Source organism: Armigeres subalbatus, chromosome 1, assembly GCF_024139115.2.
Source record: "Armigeres subalbatus isolate Guangzhou_Male chromosome 1, GZ_Asu_2, whole genome shotgun sequence".
NCBI lineage: Eukaryota > Metazoa > Arthropoda > Insecta > Diptera > Culicidae > Armigeres > Armigeres subalbatus.
Window position 1 is genome coordinate 118,661,680 of NC_085139.1, and position 18,186 is coordinate 118,679,865.

An 18,186-nucleotide genomic window follows, 5' to 3' on the forward strand; every position below is an offset into this window, starting at 1 on the left:
CCGGATTTACACCGTTACGCACCACTTCAGAGTGTCCATATCCCAGCGTAACGGGAGATGTGTGTTCGTGTATGTGTGTGCTTGTGCGTGTATGTGTGTATGTGTATGTGTGTGTTTTGAATTTATCTGATTTTGAATTTTTGTCGACATCAAGATATTCTTCCTACCTCTTTGATGATTCGCTATGAAACATTTTTAATTTGTCGGGGAGTGTTTTTATTTTAGTCTTCGACGGCTTATCATTTGTAAAGTGGTTGTCTTTGATAAGCAGTTTGTTTACAAGCTCACCTGGATAAAAGTGTTACTGAGATGTGTCGTACTCGTGACTATAACTACCTTCACAATTAGCGTGGCACTCACACACTTATTACTATTTTCGTTGAAGATAAATAGCTTTGTCTGCTCTCAGTAGTAGTTCAGCTCGAGGAACGTGACTATCAAATAGTGAAGCTCGGTATAGAATAGAGTCTCGAATACCCCACTCGGTGCATAGTGTTACGAAATAATGGGGACCAAATTTCTAAGCGAATCTCGCGAAGTGTAAGTATTTCATTCCTTGGTTTGGTGTTTCAAGGGAAAGTTTCAGCTCTCATGGAAGAAATCTTTCAATTGAATATTCATTTGAACTGCAATGCAACTCGTGTTTGACTACTCGGCTGCTTCGTAAGTAGTATGAATGTAACAATTGCATCAAGTTGTGAAAGATTTCACACGTAAGAGTGGTTTACAGAAGAGTGGTCAACGAGGATGGCGCAATCATGTCATATACGAAATATAGTAATGTTGTTGTTTCTAAAATACTTGTGTTTCTCTGGTATAAAATGGTGAAATACTAAATATGATGAAATTCGTGATGCGAATCAAGTTTATATTTTGATTACTCCGTTGTAATTTGTAAAATTAAATAAACTTTTTTACATCGCAAGATGTTGCCATTGGTGTACGTACATGAAATGAAACGGGCCATGATGTTTGGGATGTGTAAGACTAGTTATAAGTATTTAGTATAGGTGGTAGGATCACTTCCTGTATCTGGTGTAAAATCCAACTTCGGTATAAAAAGGGTACTAACTTTGTTCCGGATAGACATTTAAAAAATGAACTCCTACAGCTAGAAAAATGTTGTGAAGCAAAGTTACACTGTTTTTGACATCAGTAAAAAATTCTTAGAACATAAATGTATTCCTGCATTTCAATTTGAACAGTGAAGACGTGTTTAATTATTTGTGTGCTCAAATGCGAAAAGGTTGCCAAGTCAACACAAAATCGTTTATGATGCAACATAAGACGCTAAGGTAAAGGCCATATACGTACATATTGTATGGAGAAGTTCGTATATCGCCTCCCCTTTATATAGCATCTTTTATGTGACTATTCATGTTCAATATTGCGCTAGAAGGTGTCATGCTCCGGCTCTCCGGGTGTAGCAGCCGGGGTACAGTCAGTCAGGGATTCAGTCAATCTATTTGTTTCGCGGATGACATGGACATTGTCGGCCGAACATGTGTAAAGGTGGCAGAACTGTACACCCGCCTGAAACGTGAAGCAACAAAAGTTGGACTGGTGGTGAATGCGTCAAAGACAAAGTACATGCTTGTGGGCGCCTGGGAAGCAGTGTTACGATAGACGGGGATACCTTCGAGGTGGTCGAGGAATTCGTCTACCTCGGATCCTTGCTAACGGCTGATAACAATGTTAGTCGTGAAATACGAAGGCGCATCATCTGTGGAAGTCGGGCCTACTACGGGCTCCAGAAAAAGCTGCGGTCAAAAAAGATTCGCCACCACACCAAATGTGTCATGTACAAGACGCTAATAAAACCGGTTGTCCTCTACGGATATGAAACATGGACAATGCTCGAGGAGGACTTGCAAGCACTCGGAGTATTCGATAGACGGGTGCTTAGGACCATCTTTGGCGGTGTGCAAGAAGACGGTGTGTGGTGGCGAAGAATGAACCACGAGCTCTCCCAACTCTACGGCGAACCCAGTATCCTGAAGGTAGCTAAAGCCGGAAGGGTATGATGGGCAGGACATGTTACAAGAATGCCGGACAGCAACCCTGCAAAAATGTTGTTCGCTTCCGATCCGGCAGGTACGAGACGGCGTGGAGCGCAGCAAGCGAGATGGGCACACCAGGTGCAAAACGACTTGGCGAGCGTGGGGCGTATTCGAGGATGGAGGAAAAGCAAACTTTTTATAGAAGGCCCGGAGACCCATAGTGTTATGTACCGATCGACTGGACGAATTGATCGTTCAACGAATTGAGATGGTGTGTGTGTATGTGCGCAAAAAAAAACTCACTCATTTTTCGAGCACTTCTGCTTAACCGATTGGTTCTCGACAAGTTGTATTCGATTGGGAATCTTGTTCCGTTATTTCCTATTCTCCAACTAACAGAAAGCAGTTTGTTGTTTGTTAGAATATTTTTAAATATTTTTGGATATATTTTTTAAATATTTTTTTCGTCAATAACTCATTGCAAAATCGGAATTTCAAAATGTGTTGTATGGCGGACTTCAATTGCTAAGGTTTTTGTACAACTCTGTCTAATGGTTCGAATGTCGCAAGAGAGAATTCTCTTCGTCGACTTCCCCTCTTTTAAATAAAAGTGACAAGCAGCGTATTTCTTCGTGGATTATCACATCAGAACGATGGGAAACAATGCAAACCAGCATTCAGAGGTGATAATCTGCAAAGAAATCATCTGCTTGTCACTTTTATTCAAAAGAGGGGAGGTCGACGAAGAGAATTCTCTCTTGCGACATTCGAACCATTAGACAGAGTTGTACAAAAACCTTCGCAATTGAAGTCCGCCATACAACACATTTTGAAATTCCGATTTTGCAATGAGTTATTGACAAAAAAAATATTAAAAAACCCAGATTAATCCACCTAGCGGTGATGGTGCCTTTCTCGACCTTCGTAAAATGTGTGTGCTTGAAAAAAGATGAGCTAGTGGCTAGGAGTAAAAAAGACAAATTTCTTTGTCCGTTCTATGAAAATCAGATTATTTATGGCAAAGATATTGTAGATCCAGTTGAAAACCGAAAATCATATTTTGTCCCATTTCCGGATGTCGCAACTGCATCGCGAGTGGTGCCCGACTATGGCACAGTTGCGCACTACTCGCGATGCAGTTGCAACATCCGGAAATGCGAGAAAATGCGATTTCGCGGGACCTAGGTTCGGTTTTCAGCTTGATCTACAATATGCTAATAAGAATTTCGACATTTTTAATTTCCTTTTCCAATCTTTTTGACGTACATAACCCTGTTTTATTTCACCCAGTCATATATTTTAAGGATATCACTTTTGGATGTTAGTTGAACTGAAGCTCCGACTACACAAAAAGAAAACGAAAATGTCTTTCCCATTTCGTATAAAAAGACTAAAATGGTGTTTCGGCCATAACTTCCGATCCCATAGTCCGATCTAGCCAATTTTCAATAGGAAACAATGGGACAGGATTCTGCGTCGAATGCAACTTGTTTCGTGTGAATCGATTAAGGTTAGGTGTCCGAAAAATAGGTGACATTTTTTGTGATTTTTATGAAAAAAGGTATTTTGGTCATAACTTCCAATCCCATAGTCCGACCTGTCCAATTTTCAATAGGAAACAATGGGAAAGGATTTTGCGTCGAATGCAATTTGTTGCGAGCAAATCGGTTGAGAATAAGTGCCTGAAAAATGAGTGACATTTCTTACGCAATATTTTCGTATGAATTTGTATTTTGGCCATAACTCTCGATCCCATAGTCCGATTCGTTGAAGAACTGGAGACGCGTGCTGCAGATATTCCGGAAGGTGGCAGCGTGGAAGACCAATGGACCGCCATCAAGAATGCCTTCATCGCCACCAGCGAGAACAATCTGGGCGAGCTACGCACCCAGAGAAAACAATGGATCACCGATGAGACCTGGAGGAAGATAGAGGAGCGAAGAGAAGCCAAAGCCGCGATAGAGCGATCAAAAACCAGAGGAGCCAAAGTTCTAGCCCGCCAACGATACGCGGCTCTTGAGAAGGAAGTAAAACGCTCATGTCGACGGGACAAGCGAGCGTGGGCAGACTCTCTGGCCGACGAAGGAGAGAGCCGCCTCAACCGGGGACATTCGCCTCCTCTACGATATCTCACGACGCTTAAGCGGGGCGAAGATGAATGCAACGATGCCTGTGAAAAACGCGAATGATCAGTTATTGACCGACCCAACTGACCAGCTGAAACGCTGGTTCGAGCACTTCGAACAACTTTTTCAAGTGCCAGCCAGGCCATCACCACCTCGGCATGGTCTGCCTAGGATCCGACGTATAACACGCGTCAATACCGAAGCTCCATCACTGCTAGAGATTCAAACAGCCATCCAAAGCATGAAATCGAATAAAGCCCCAAAGGTTGATCGCATATCAGCCGAGATGCTCAAAGCTGACCCCATGACATCCGCTCAACTACTGCATCGTTTATTTCGTAATATCTGGCACACCGCAACTTTCCCGGTCGACTGGATGCAAGGTATCTTAGTAAAGGTGCCCAAAAGGGTGACCTGACTGTATGCGATAACTGGCGAGGCATTATGTTGCTGTGTACCGTTCTCAAAGTTCTGTGCAAAATTATCCTAGCCCGGATTCAGGAGAAGATCGATGCGACTCTCCGGCGGCAGCAAGCCGGATTCCGTGCCGGAAGATCCTCCGCTCCGCATCATTCTGGAGCAGGTCAATGAATTCCAAGAGTCCCTTTACTTGGTATTCATTGACTACGAAAAAGCTTTCGACCGTCTCAATCACGAGAATATGTGGGGCGCCCTGAGACGCAAGGGAGTTCCTGAGAAAATCATCGGCCTCATCGAAGCACAGTACGAGGCCTTTTCGTGTAGAGTGCTGCACAAGTGGGTCCTGTCCGACCCTATCCGGGTCGTAGCTGGTGTGAGGCAAGGATGTATCCTATCACCGTTACTGTTCCTCATCGTAATCGATGAGATTCTGGTAGGTGCGATTGACCGTGAACCAAACCGCGGGCTGTTATGGCAGCCTATAACCATGGAGCATCTAAACGACTTCGAATTGGCTGATAACGTTGCACTCCTCGCGCAACGGCGCTCTGATATGCAGAGTAAGCTCAACGACCTTGCCGAGCGCTCCTCTTCGGCAGCTTTAGTCATCAACGTCAACAAAACCAAATCGTTGGATGTAAACACGGCGACTCCTTCCAGTTTCACAGTAGCCGGGCAACCAGTGGAGAATGTTGAAAGCTTCCAATATCTTGGTAGCCAAATGGCGTCGGACGGCGGTACCAAGATCGACATAGGCGCACGGATCAAGAAAGCAAGGGCTGCCTTTGCGAGTTTAAGAAATATCTGGAAAAACAGGCAGATAAGTGAACGCACCAAAATACGAATTTTCAACTCTAACGTGAAATCTGTGCTGTTATACGCTAGCGAAACATGGTGTGTATCAGTGGAGAACACTCAACGGCTGCAGGTGTTCATTAACAGATGCCTGCGGTATATAATTCGGGCCTGGTGGCCTCACAACTGGATCTCAAACAATGAGCTCCATCGTCGTTGTCACCAGAGGCCGATAGCAACAGAAATTCGGGATCGGAAGTGGGGCTGGGTCGGCCACACTCTACGTAGGTGCGGAAACGAAATCTGTAAACAAGCATTAGACTGGAACCCAGCGGGACATCGCAGCAGAGGCAGACCCAGAGGCTCATGGCGGCGAAGCCTCAATAAAGAAATAAAAGAAGTCGACCGAAATCTAACCTGGCAACAGGTTAAAGCGATAGCCGGGCAACGCTCAGGATGGAGATCTTTCAAATCGGCCCTTTGCACCACCGGAGGTGTACAGGATCCGTAAGTAAGTAATAGTCCGATCTGGCCAATTTCAAACAGTAAATAATAGGACAGGATTCTGCGTCGAATGCAACTTGTTGCGAGCAAATCGGTTGAGGATAAGTGCCCGAAAAATGAGTGACATTTTTTACGCGATTTTTTCGTATGATTTTGTATTTTGGCCATAACTTTCGATCCCATAGTTCGATCTGGCCAATTTCAAATAGGAAACAATGGGACAGGATTCTGCGTCGAATGCAACTTGTTGCGAGCAAATCGGTTGAGGATAAGTGCCCGAAAAATGAGTGACATTTTTTACGCGATTTTTTCAAATGAATTTGTATTTTGGCCATAACTCTCGATCCCATAGTCCGATCTGGCCAATTTCAAATAGGAAACAATGGGACAGGATTATGCGTCGAATGCAACTTGTTGCGAGCAAATCGGTTGAGGATAAGTGCCCGAAAAATGAGTGACATTTTTTACGCGATTTTTTCGTATGATTTTGTATTTTGGCCATAACTTTCGATCCCATAGTCCGATCTGGCCAATTTCAAATAGGAAACAATGGGACAGGATTCTGCGTCGAATGCAACTTGTTGCGAGCAAATCGGTTGAGGATAAGTGCCCGAAAAATGAGTGACATTTTTTACGCGATTTTTTCAAATGAATTTGTATTTTGGCCATAACTCTCGATCCCATAGTCCGATCTGGCCAATTTCAAACAGGAAACAATGGGACAGGATTATGCGTCGAATGCAACTTGTTGCGAGCAAATCGGTTGAGGATAAGTGCCCGAAAAATGAGTGACATTTTGTTGAGTAGTTTTGCGCACACACACACACACACACACATACACACACACATACACACACACACACACATACACACACACACACACATACACACACAGACATCACCTCAATTCGTCGAACTGAGTCGATTGGTATATAACACTAAGGGTCTCCGGGCCTTCTATAAAAAGTTTGTTTTTGGAGCGATCATATAGCCTTTACCGTATACTTAGTATACGAGAAAGGCAAAAATATATCCAAAAATATTTAAAAATATTCTAACAAACAACAAACTGCTTTCTGTTAGTTGGAGTTGCGACATTCGAACCATTAGACAGAGTTGTACAAAAACCTTCACACTTGAAGTCCGCCATACAACACATTTTGAAATTCCGATTCTGTAATGAGTGATTGACGAAAAAAATATTTAAAAAATATATCAAAAAAAAAAATGTATGTTGTCAAAACGTTGAACGATGCTAAATTAACCATGAAGACACACTCAACTTATCTGCAACTTAATTTAAACAAACAATTAAATTTTGAAAGACGCATTGAAGTTACATGGTAAAAAAATATTTAAAAATATTCTAATGCAGCAATGCAGCATGGACCTTGGGGACCAGAATAAGCTTGCAGGATGGTCATACCACACCATCCTGCAGCAGAGAAATTGTTCTCAAAAATATTTAAAAATATTCTAATGCAGCATGGACTTTGGGGGACCAGAATAAGCTTTCAGGATGGTTTTTGAGAAGGATTTCTCTGCTGCATTGTGATGTGGTATGACCATCCTGCAAGCTTATTCTGGTCTCCCAAGACCCCTGCTGCATTAGAATATTTTTAAATATTTTTGAGAACAATTTCTCTGCTGCATGATGGTGTGGTATGACAATCCTACAAGCTTAATCTGGTCCCCCAAAGTCCCTGCTGCATTAAAATATTTTTAAATATTTTTGAAAATTATTTCTGTGCTGCAGGGTGGTGTGGTAAGACCATCCTGCAAGCTTATTCTTGTTCCAAGAGGTCCTAGTTTTATTAGTAATGTATCCCGTTTCCATAATACCAAGAAACTTAGTTTAATCTAATTGTAATATCTTGCAGGGTGGTATGGTATTGGGTAACAAGCTGTACTAAACAATATTGTACTAAAAGGAATTGGCTGCAGGGTGGTGTGGCGCAGGGTAACATTTCCAGCCTCCGCAAATCGTCTTCCTCCTGATCGATCCATGGTTCAGATGGTCATCAAGAACCATTTTCACCAGATTATTGTCCATCATTCTGGCTACGTGCCCGGCCCATCACAGTCGTCCGATTTTCGCTGTGTGAACGATGGACGGTTCTCCCAACAGCTGATGCAACGCGTGGTTCATTCACCTCCTCCACGTACCGTTCCCCATCTGCGTCCCACCATAGATGGTATGTAGCACTTTCCTTTCAAAAATTCCAAGTTTGCGCTGGCCCTCCACATGAATTATTCAACCACTTCGATTTTCTCACCACCGATACAAACCCGTGGTGGATGATTCACGTTGTTTTCTCTTAAGCCTCTTCCTATCATGTGCTTCGCCTTCGACTTGTTAATGATTATTTCGAACCGATTATGTTTGCTCTTCAGTCACGTGATCATCGTGCTCTTTGCAAAAAAGTTGCATTATTGTCCAGATTGTGCCAGTATTCGTAGTCGACCGTTCGCTTCATATCCGTTCGCATATATCCTAAAGGAATCAAATTTCTAGTCTAGTCTAATCTAGTCTACATATATACTGCCATCACTTGGAAGAATCCTAGACAATGATAGGATCGACTATTCCTAACATTTTTTCTTGTCACTATTATTGTTCGCAGCACACCACTGCGCATTTGTTGAAGACCCCTCGTTAACGACAAACTCTACAAATGCACGGAGTTGTCGCGGCCGAGCGAATGCCTTAGACATCCGTCGAATATCTAAATTTCCATCGGCTGGATATTTACAAGTACGTCCAGTAGAAACATGTGACAAGACTCTAGTGATGTATAAACATAGTACCAGATATTCATATCCTAATCGTTTATTTTGTTCGCTTCGTTATGTCAATAATAAAGATTGGCACCTATGCATTCAGAAGTCGATTGCTTTGATTAACAGCTTCAATGAATTCAAAAATAATTCATGCTTTCATCAGGAATATTAAATTTCCATTTTACAACATGCATGTTTTTTATTTGTCTGTAAAAGAGTTGGATGAGTATTACTCGTTAACACCATTTTTGGAAAATGGCTAATACGTCACTTTTTCAGATTACGGCAGCACAGGAGTTTTCTATGAAACTCCTTCTTCTTCTTTTGAATGGCATTACATTCCCCACTAGGACATTGCCACCTCGCTTCTTAATGTTCATTAAGCACTTCCACAGTTGTTAACTGCGAGGTTTCTAAGCCGAGTTATCATTTTTGCTTACGTATCTCATGAGGCTAACACGATGATACATTTATGCGTTGCGTTGCGTGGTAACGGAGTATTTCGTAGATTGCATAATGATAGTTGTCATGTATATTCTATATATATTGTATAGGTGATTATACAATAAAGCCAGAAATCGGCCATTTTGTAAGCCACGTGCTTTTCCAATATTTTTTTCAAGAGCACGAGATGAAAGAACCATAACGCGTATGGGGCTGAAATAATGGTTGATCGTTTGCTCAGTTATGCTGAACAATCATAATTTGAGTTTCGGCACAGTACGAAAACTATTACGCCAGATTTGGGCTTTTGGAAATGTATGTAGATAAACGTATGGTAAATTTGAAATTCACCACGGGCTTCATTCTATAATCACCTTAACTTTCTTACCCCAACTGCATATGGATTACTATTTGGGATATAATAGCAACCCAATTGGAGGAATAGAATGAAGCCCGTGGTGAATTTCAAATTCACCACAGGTTTACCTGTATTACATTTGCAAAAGCCCAAATTTGGCGTAATAGTTTTCGTACAGTGCCGAAACTCAAATTATGATTGTTCAGCATAACTAAGCAAACGATCTACCATTATTTCAGACCCATACGCGTTATGGTCCTTTCATCTCGTGCTCTTGAAAAAAATATTGGAAAAGCACATGGTTTACAAAATGGCCGATTTCTGGCTTCATTGTATAATCACCTTAAAAAACCCTAATTTTAGTAACAAAATGATTGCCAATGAAAAGTATTCATTATTTGATTCTCAGATCGTACACTAGTGCACTTAAGGAGGAGAGAACATTAGCAAACGGCCACAGCGTGCTTTAGTGCAGAGGACTAAAAAAGACAAACGACACACAATCGGTGGTGATTAGATCGGAAAGCTGTTTCCTCCGCTAAAATTTGCTTGCAACTTAAAGACTATAGAATTGATTTCTCGCTTAACTTTTCAAAAGTACCTAAGTAACATTTTTGCCTTTCTCGTATACTAAGTATACGTAAAGGCTATATGATCGCTCCAAAAACAAACTTTTTATAGAAGGCTCGGAGACCCATAGTGTTATATACCAATCGACTCAGCTCGACGAATTGAGGTGATGTCTGTTTGTGTGTATGTATGTATGTGTGTGTGTGTGTATGTGTGTATGTGTACAAAATTTTGTAGACACACTTTTTGGAACTTAGCATTGGCCGAATCACTTGCAACAAGTTCCATTCGTCTGAGAATCCTGTCCCATTGTTTGCTATTGAAAATTGGCTAGATTGGACTATGGGATCAGAAGTTACGGCCAAAATACTATTTTCTATGCGCAAAACACGCTAAAAACCACTCACTCATATTTTTTTATATTTTTTTGCACGAGAAAGGCACCAACACCGCTAGGTGGATTAATCAGGGTTTTTCATGAATTAAATCGAATACCGCAATCAACAAAACAACATGAAAGCTTTTGATTGCTGTATTCAAATTAAATTATGAAAGAATGTAACTTAGGTCCCTTTGAAAAGTTAAGCGAGATTTGTTTAATCGCTGACAAGGACAAAGCCAACATTAGCATGAGCCTTATTCCCAGAACTTAGATAAAGTTTCAGATATGATACAATACATAGGTGTAAGAACACTTCTACAATATAAATATGAATTAGATGGATCTCACCAAATAAGAACCGTAAAATCGATGTTACTCATTGGCGCATTCAAAGAAACCACCTGATTTGAAGCAGATGTGTATGGAGTGTATGGGATTCATTGTGGCACACAAAAATGGATTTCATTTCACTCCCGGTCAGATGATTGTTCGATACTTGCGTCGTTTTCTTCCACAGAGCGCGATTCCGATTCCAGAGTGTCATAAACCTCACCACCCGAACAAAAATGTTAGAGGCACACGCAAACAACACTTGGTTTTCAATTTATCAAAAATTAGCCAATAATTAGAACATGACCTGCTCTTCGTCATCGATATGACCAGAATCACATCACTTCATTTCCCATCACTACTAGACCAACATTTGAAAAGGGCGTTACATAGACATGTATGTAGACCAGGAATCAGAAGGAATAAAATTTGGCTGTTACGCCTTTTTCTAATATTGGTCTAAACTAAATGGTGGCTTAGCACCAGCCAAATTCACGAAGTTTTCAGCCGAAATGGATAAAACAAGCTGTCATGATAAAAATTTCCTAGACTGGACCGGGAATCGAACCCAGCCTCCTCCAGTATGGTCTTACTTTGTAGCCGCGCATCTTACCACACGACTAAGGAAGGCCACCCGAAGGAGGCATAGTATCACCTCTACCACAGTCTTTAATCGTTGACGATCTTCTTAAACAACTGGAGGCACGAGACTGCGCGATAATTGGCTTCGTAGATGATATACAGTCCCTTCCCGATTTTGGCAACACGACCGGATTTTAATGTTGCCAAAATGGGGATGTTGCCAAAAACAAGAAAAAAATTTCATACAAAATTTCAATTTTTTTTTGTTTGCGTGATTGAAGCTAAATATTTTGAATATGTACTACAAAGTATGTGGAGTGTGTTTGAATGATGCACGTGCATCATAGTTGACATTTTTGCTATATTATTCATAGCTCGGAGATTGTAGTTCAAACAAAATTGAAACAAACTCAAGAATGGTTACTATGTCTGAGACTTGATTATGCATATGTACAACATGTGATAGATTTAGTTCGGAAAAGGTATTGGACGGTAACCGCCCCTTCGGTGGGGTTTGATCCCACGACCCCAGTCCGCATGACAGGTGCTTTCCCTACTAAGCTACGAAGGACCTCCGTCGTCCACCGCAGCTTAGCGGGACTGATGAAACCAAATTCCCAGCACCAGGTACCAGCCGATCTCTCGCAATACATTTTCAGAACTAACTCTCTCAAATGTATTTTTGTACACATGTCAACCAAGTAGGATGAGTATTTAGTATTGTTCGGCTCCTACTATCCCATGTTGTACATATGCATAATCAAGTTTCAGACATAGTAATTAATTTCCACTCCGGGTGGCTTAATACCCGGCATATAGGCAATTAACTTTGAATGTACTGATCAAGAATGGTAATTAAACTATAATGTAACTAATAAGCCAATTTCATATTACAAATTTTATAAAAAAAAATATTTGAAATTAGCAATAGCGTCGGCCACGTCCTTATAAAAATTTGTGGTGAGAAAAAACGTTTCTATTGTAGTCCATCGAAGTGCAGACTTCAATCTGACATCTCATATAAATTTTAGTCCAAAAAAAATGCTTGTTTTATCATAATTCACAAGATGTCTAAATGTGCTACAAATTTTGAATTCTTATATAATGGATTTTGATGGAGGCAAACTTTCTCGTGTTCGGTGTGATTAAGAGTAAGACATTATGGAAAAAATGAACGCAAGGCATAAGACGTTCCATTGTTTTAGAAAACGGCAACGGAAATCTGCATTCTGCACATTGGTCAAGCGTATCCAATGTAGTGTGAGTATGGGTTAACTACACTCGACTCACTAAAACCAAATCCTTTTGCACTAGTCGGTCTCCTAGCACTCAAACCAGGAATATTTCAGGCGGCAATGAAAGATCCATGAGCACAATGTGCACCTCGCACTACAAGTGACAGTATGGCCAAGTGGAAGCTGGAAGACCATTTGCGGCATGCCACCTCTGACACTCAACAGCAGTCAACCTACGGACAAACTGATGCTCGCTACAGGTTATCGCACGCCAGTTCTACATGCACTACTTTCATTATTATAAATTTGAAAAGATGGAAGAATCCTACTGAAGAGGGAAGCAGAGCAGATCGGATTACCCAACAAACATTGGAAGCTGAAGAAGAGCTTATTTCGTGGCAAATAAGCTTCTTCAGCTAAAAAACTAGCTTGATCATCTTAAATTGCTTGTTGGGTAGTCATTAACACGTTGAAGATGAAGTAGGCTCAAGAGAAGACAACGGCCATTCACCGAGCTTGTATCAATGGCGACAAAATCAAGCTGGTTAAAGAATTCGTGTATTTGGGCTCACTTCCCGAGTAGCACAATTTGGGCCGATTTGGTTGCAGCAACTCATATATGACTGTATTTGGGCATACATAAATCACAGTTACTCTTTTATGACAAGTGTGCTACTTGGGTTGACCTCCGATAACGATACCAGCAGACAAATTCGGAGACGCAACGTGGCAGGAAAGCGTACGTACTTTGGACTCCAAAAAACACTCCGATCTAATAGAGTTTGCCGCCGTACCGAACAGACTCCCTCATTAATCCGGTGGCGGTAGTCCTCCTTGGACACGAGATCTGGACAATGCTTGTGGAGGACCAACGCGCATTTGGAGTACAAATGGTTCTCTACAACGATCCGACAGGCACAAGAAGGGGAGGTGTGCAGCGATCAAGGTGGATCGATCATTTGGAAGACGATTAACGGACCGTCCGTAGACTGCGTGACTGGTGAAGTACAGCAATGGACGGAGACGACTGTTATGTACCGCAGAGGCCCCTCCGGCCTTAGACTGAATAAATAATTATAAAACCACATGTGACGCATCACTCGCCTATCGAAGCGATTACACCAGCGATCTCATGGGAATTTCACAGGAGGTTCTCCAATTCTGATACTTCGCCATCACAAACAGGACACTCGAGAGCAGGCATTGAAAGTGTAAGTGAGCATTGCTCTATTGCAATCGTAGCATCCATATCCAATGAATGAACTGCCTCGCTCAGATGGATGCCAAACAACGAGTAGGAGCGATCGTTGCTGTGATAAACAATGAGCAACACCGTCCAACAAGCCAAGCCGTGGTGAGGTATCCATGTAAGCAACGATTTTCGTATTAGTACCTCGCTCTTCTTTCTAGGTGATAAGATAGGCGAGAGAAAGTATCAACGCCTCCCATTTAGTGTGCTAGAGTTCCAGACTCATAGAGGTCTTCATTTTTTGAATGCTTGAATGGCTCCTTCTATCAGCACATCGTAACGACGCTCATCGTTGTGTTACCAAGTGATTTGCTTCACTCAATAGGCTTCCATTGGTGAGCGTTAAAGATCATTAAACGGTAAATCATCGAACGTCCAATTTCAAAGATCTTAGGAAGCTCATAACTTGCCCCGCGGAAGAGCATCAAGTTGGCTTAGATTAACCCGATTTTTTTTTCTCATGATCTGATTTTTTTAATGCTTGCTTGAGTGCGATTACATGTTACCAAACTCTTACCATTACTGTTGAACTGTTGCAAAACATGCTGGAATCAAAAGGCTCGTTATGCAATTGACACATCAGGAAAATGGAAAAGCCAACAGTGTTCTGATATTATTCTTCAGACAAATTTGCATCAATTATAAACAATAAGACTCTTTGAAATATAATGATTGCTTATTATCTATACGGGAATGTAGCAGAAAGACGGGTAACATGATAAAATGACAGTTTCTCGGCTGTTACCAGAAAAGAGGCGCATAATGAGCAAAACGACTTGATGGCTATATACTGCCGTTATACGCATAACTGTCCCATGTACATAGGAAATCCCAGCAAACATGGGACAAATATGCGTATGATGGCAGTATAGCGCATTTAGAAAATCGAATGTGCTAATCACTAGCAATTAAACCTACTGGGGCGTGCTTGCTCCTGGATCACTCATGTAGTACCGTTTGCATTGTGATGTAAACAGGTCCGCGACGTTAGGCATAATGTACGTTAGGCATAATGGACGTTTGGCATAATTCTGCCTTTTTTATGTAATAGGCTGTTCTTTGGGTCATTTTATGCCTAACGTCCGTTATGCCTAACGTCCATTATGCCTAACGTACTTATGCCTAACGTCCTTATGCCTAACGTCCTTATGCCTAACGTACTTATGCCTAACGGGGTATACCCGATATAAACAGTGGGCTTCGCTTAATAGGTGTTGTACTATGTACAACGGTGTTAGTCAGCTTATCGACGACAAAATCAGTGAGATGCCAAAAAATACGACATTCTACGGTGGGCTGGTTAGATTAGGGTAATGTGAAGGGGACATGGAAAACGTGAATAAAGAGAGCAGAAAAGTTTCAATAGAAATTGTTTGCAATGAGCGGTGTTACGAGTGCTGGTTCATTATTTCAGTGAAAGTGCCTACTATTTGTACAAAGCCCATAATACGCATGTAAACCTTAATCACATTCACTTTTGGTATTGTTTATACTATTACATATAAATAAAAAGGTTTTAGCTCTAAAAAGTAATAAAAAATTATTTTCGAGGTTGTTGCCAAAATCGGGAAGAAAATGTTGCCAAAAACGGGTGTTGCCGAAATCGGGGGTAGACAAAAACGGGTGTTGCCAAAATCGGGATGGGACTGTAGTTGTATTGATCAGAGGAAAATATGACTGTGTTATTTATAATCGAATGCAAATTGCCCTAAATTTCATCACATTATGGTTTGAAAAAGAAGGATTAAACAAAAATTCTTCAAAGGCCCCATTAGTGCCGTTTACAAGGAAATTTTTTTTATTCTTTTCCTACTTTAAAACTGAAAGGAGGAGATTTAAAACTCAGTCAAGCATCTTGGCGTAGTACAGTGTGGTAGATCTGCCTACCCAGCGTTACGATTGAAAATGGGTTTCTGTATATAGGAATTTTTGCTATATCTATATCTTGCAATTCATAATTTAAATAATACTGTGAAAATTTATGTGCAGCACGTATCGATTTACTTTATCATATTTATTCTACAATAATCTATCTTTGAAAGGTGCAAAACAAAGCTCATGGTCTGAACTAGCCGAATTGTAATCAGTGAATCAAAATACCTCCGTTACCTATCGTAAATAATATGCGATAAAAACACGGTGCACCACGATCGACGCATCTGCCAATAATATAGTGAATGAGTTATTTGATAGAATTACCGTAGTATGGAGCAAATTGATCAAATAAATATGTTCCACGTATTGTTAAAAAAAATCAGATCTGAAATGGTGAAACTAAAGTGCCTGCATTATACAAGTCGCGCAATACTCCTACATGTCTTTCGAACTCAACAGTAAGGTTTTCTATAAAAAGTTTTTGTTAACCCTTCCCTTTCCCGCCCATGCCTTTTTTCAAACATTTCAATGGGAAGGAATCACCTTTGAGAAAAATGCTAGAACAAAAGTTAAGTTTGGCATAGCTAAAATTAGTGGAAAACGGAAAAAAGGTTTTTTGAATGTAAATCAATAGTTACTTGATTGTTTTCAATAGTTTAACTATTTGTATTTAAAATTGATTATATTTGCAGTCTAATGGAACCATAAAGATGAGCCAAATATTGCTTAATGTCGTTGAAATAAATCGACGAAGGTTGGAAGGTGCAAAATCTGATGGTGCTCTACAGACACCGTGGGTGGGAGAGGGAAGGTTCAAATCCCGAAACTGGTGATTTCAATTGCTCATTAAAATTTTGAACTTTTACCACAGGTGCGAAACCCTGGTCATCATAATATGATTGATTTTTACTGTTCATACCTGCACATTTATTTGAGAGTATCGCTGATGTGGTAAATCTGCCTCCGGATAACGGTACTCAGTACACACGTTTCGGGACAAATCCTTATCAGTTATCAGTACCTAAGTGGTTGTGTTTGCTATCGGTGCACAGCCCGGGAATGAATGGACGTGTGTCCGCTTATCGTCTACGGCGACGTCTAAGGGTGTCCTCCTCGGTAGAAGGGAAACCGATATACGGTGTCATGATGTGTTCGTTCGAATAATAACGGGTGATTTTCGCATAGTATCGAGTTGACCATCGCCTAGTTCACATCGATTGAAGACGTCTGCCAAAGGACGATTTATATTAAGTACATGAGTCATAACTGATAGTGTGTGTAGCCATAGCATCTGCTATTGACGAAGTGAATTTACGCGCTAGATAAGAGTGTGTGATGTCATAAGCCTCCGCGACGGTTAAAATTGTGGAGGAAACAACAGTATGGATGCAACTGATAGAAATAGTGCCTACAAGTTTCAAAGGTGTGTGATACTTAGCTTGATATTATATTATGACTAATTTATTCATTGTACTGATTCAGTTCTAATTATTATATATTTTTGTTTTTATTTTACACTAAGTATACGTAATAGCTATATGTTTGGTTCAAGGATGTTTTAGATCGTTTAGTAATCTGAGTTTGATCATTTAGGGGAATTATGGGTAAAACCGACACTGCGGGTAAAACCGACACTGCGGGTAAAACCGACACCACTTCAAATCTCTGATTTCAAGTGATTATCGGACAGAATTTAGACACACTTTGAATAAACGTTTGACTTCTTGTATTTCTAGTCATTTTGTAACTGGCGGAGGCGTGTAAGAGTCATAATAAACAAACAATTAGCATTGATCACCATTGAGGACATGAGTTATGTAAAATTTTGGCATCGGTGTATAAGCTTTTTCGACAATAATTTGTTGATTTTCAGTATTTAATCCATCTCTGATCCATAATTGAACATCATTTTATGTATGTTGTGGAAAAATAGTTAACTTTTCTTATTATAAACATCAGCATGTATCTCATCATATTATGTTATTAGTAGGGGGAAATTCGACACCTGCCATCGAATCACGAAATACCTCTGTTTTATTAGTCTCATCATTCGCATAATATAATTCAATTATTGAAAAACGAGGCGCCGGGGAATATAAGTTAATCATAGACTGATGACATACCATATCATTATTTTGCGTGACAATAGGTCTGCGGGGTAATATTGAGTCATCAAAGAAAACCTGCAGGTCGAATAACAATAGCGCTCAACCGTATTTTTAGGTTTACTTTGCTCTTAGATATATTCAATCCGTTCTCTAGTATTGTTCTTTCGTGATCCATTTTCACCCATGTAAACATGTAGCTTGTCACCTACGGAACTAGTTATTTTCATTTCTTGTCATAACTGCACCATACGCATTTATTTTAAATCGTCGTTATAAACAACTTTTTAAAATAAGTGAAATTTAAATGTAGGTCAATATTTACAGTATTTAGTAAATTTGTTACTAATATTCTTATACTCTATATATTTTTCACCCGAGCCACTAAAGAAACTAAATAAAATATGATATGTGGTGATGATTTTAAATA

At 40.5% G+C, this 18,186-nt stretch overlaps 1 protein-coding gene across 2 annotated transcripts in view; it reads left to right on the forward strand.

Moving 5' to 3' along the window:
* Positions 1-406: 406 nt before the first annotated feature.
* LOC134205030 (ATP-binding cassette sub-family C member 12-like) overlaps positions 407-18,186 on the forward strand; it is a 68,577-nt gene continuing 50,797 nt past the window's right edge. The window contains exon 1 of one of the 2 annotated variants that reach the window (XM_062679893.1): positions 407-540. In XM_062679893.1, coding sequence (XP_062535877.1) covers positions 506-540 — 35 coding nt within the window. In that variant the 5' untranslated portion in view covers positions 407-505. Of the gene's footprint in view, positions 541-16,706; positions 17,075-18,186 lie in introns of those variants that run through there. The other variant, XM_062679892.1, reaches the window with a different exon arrangement.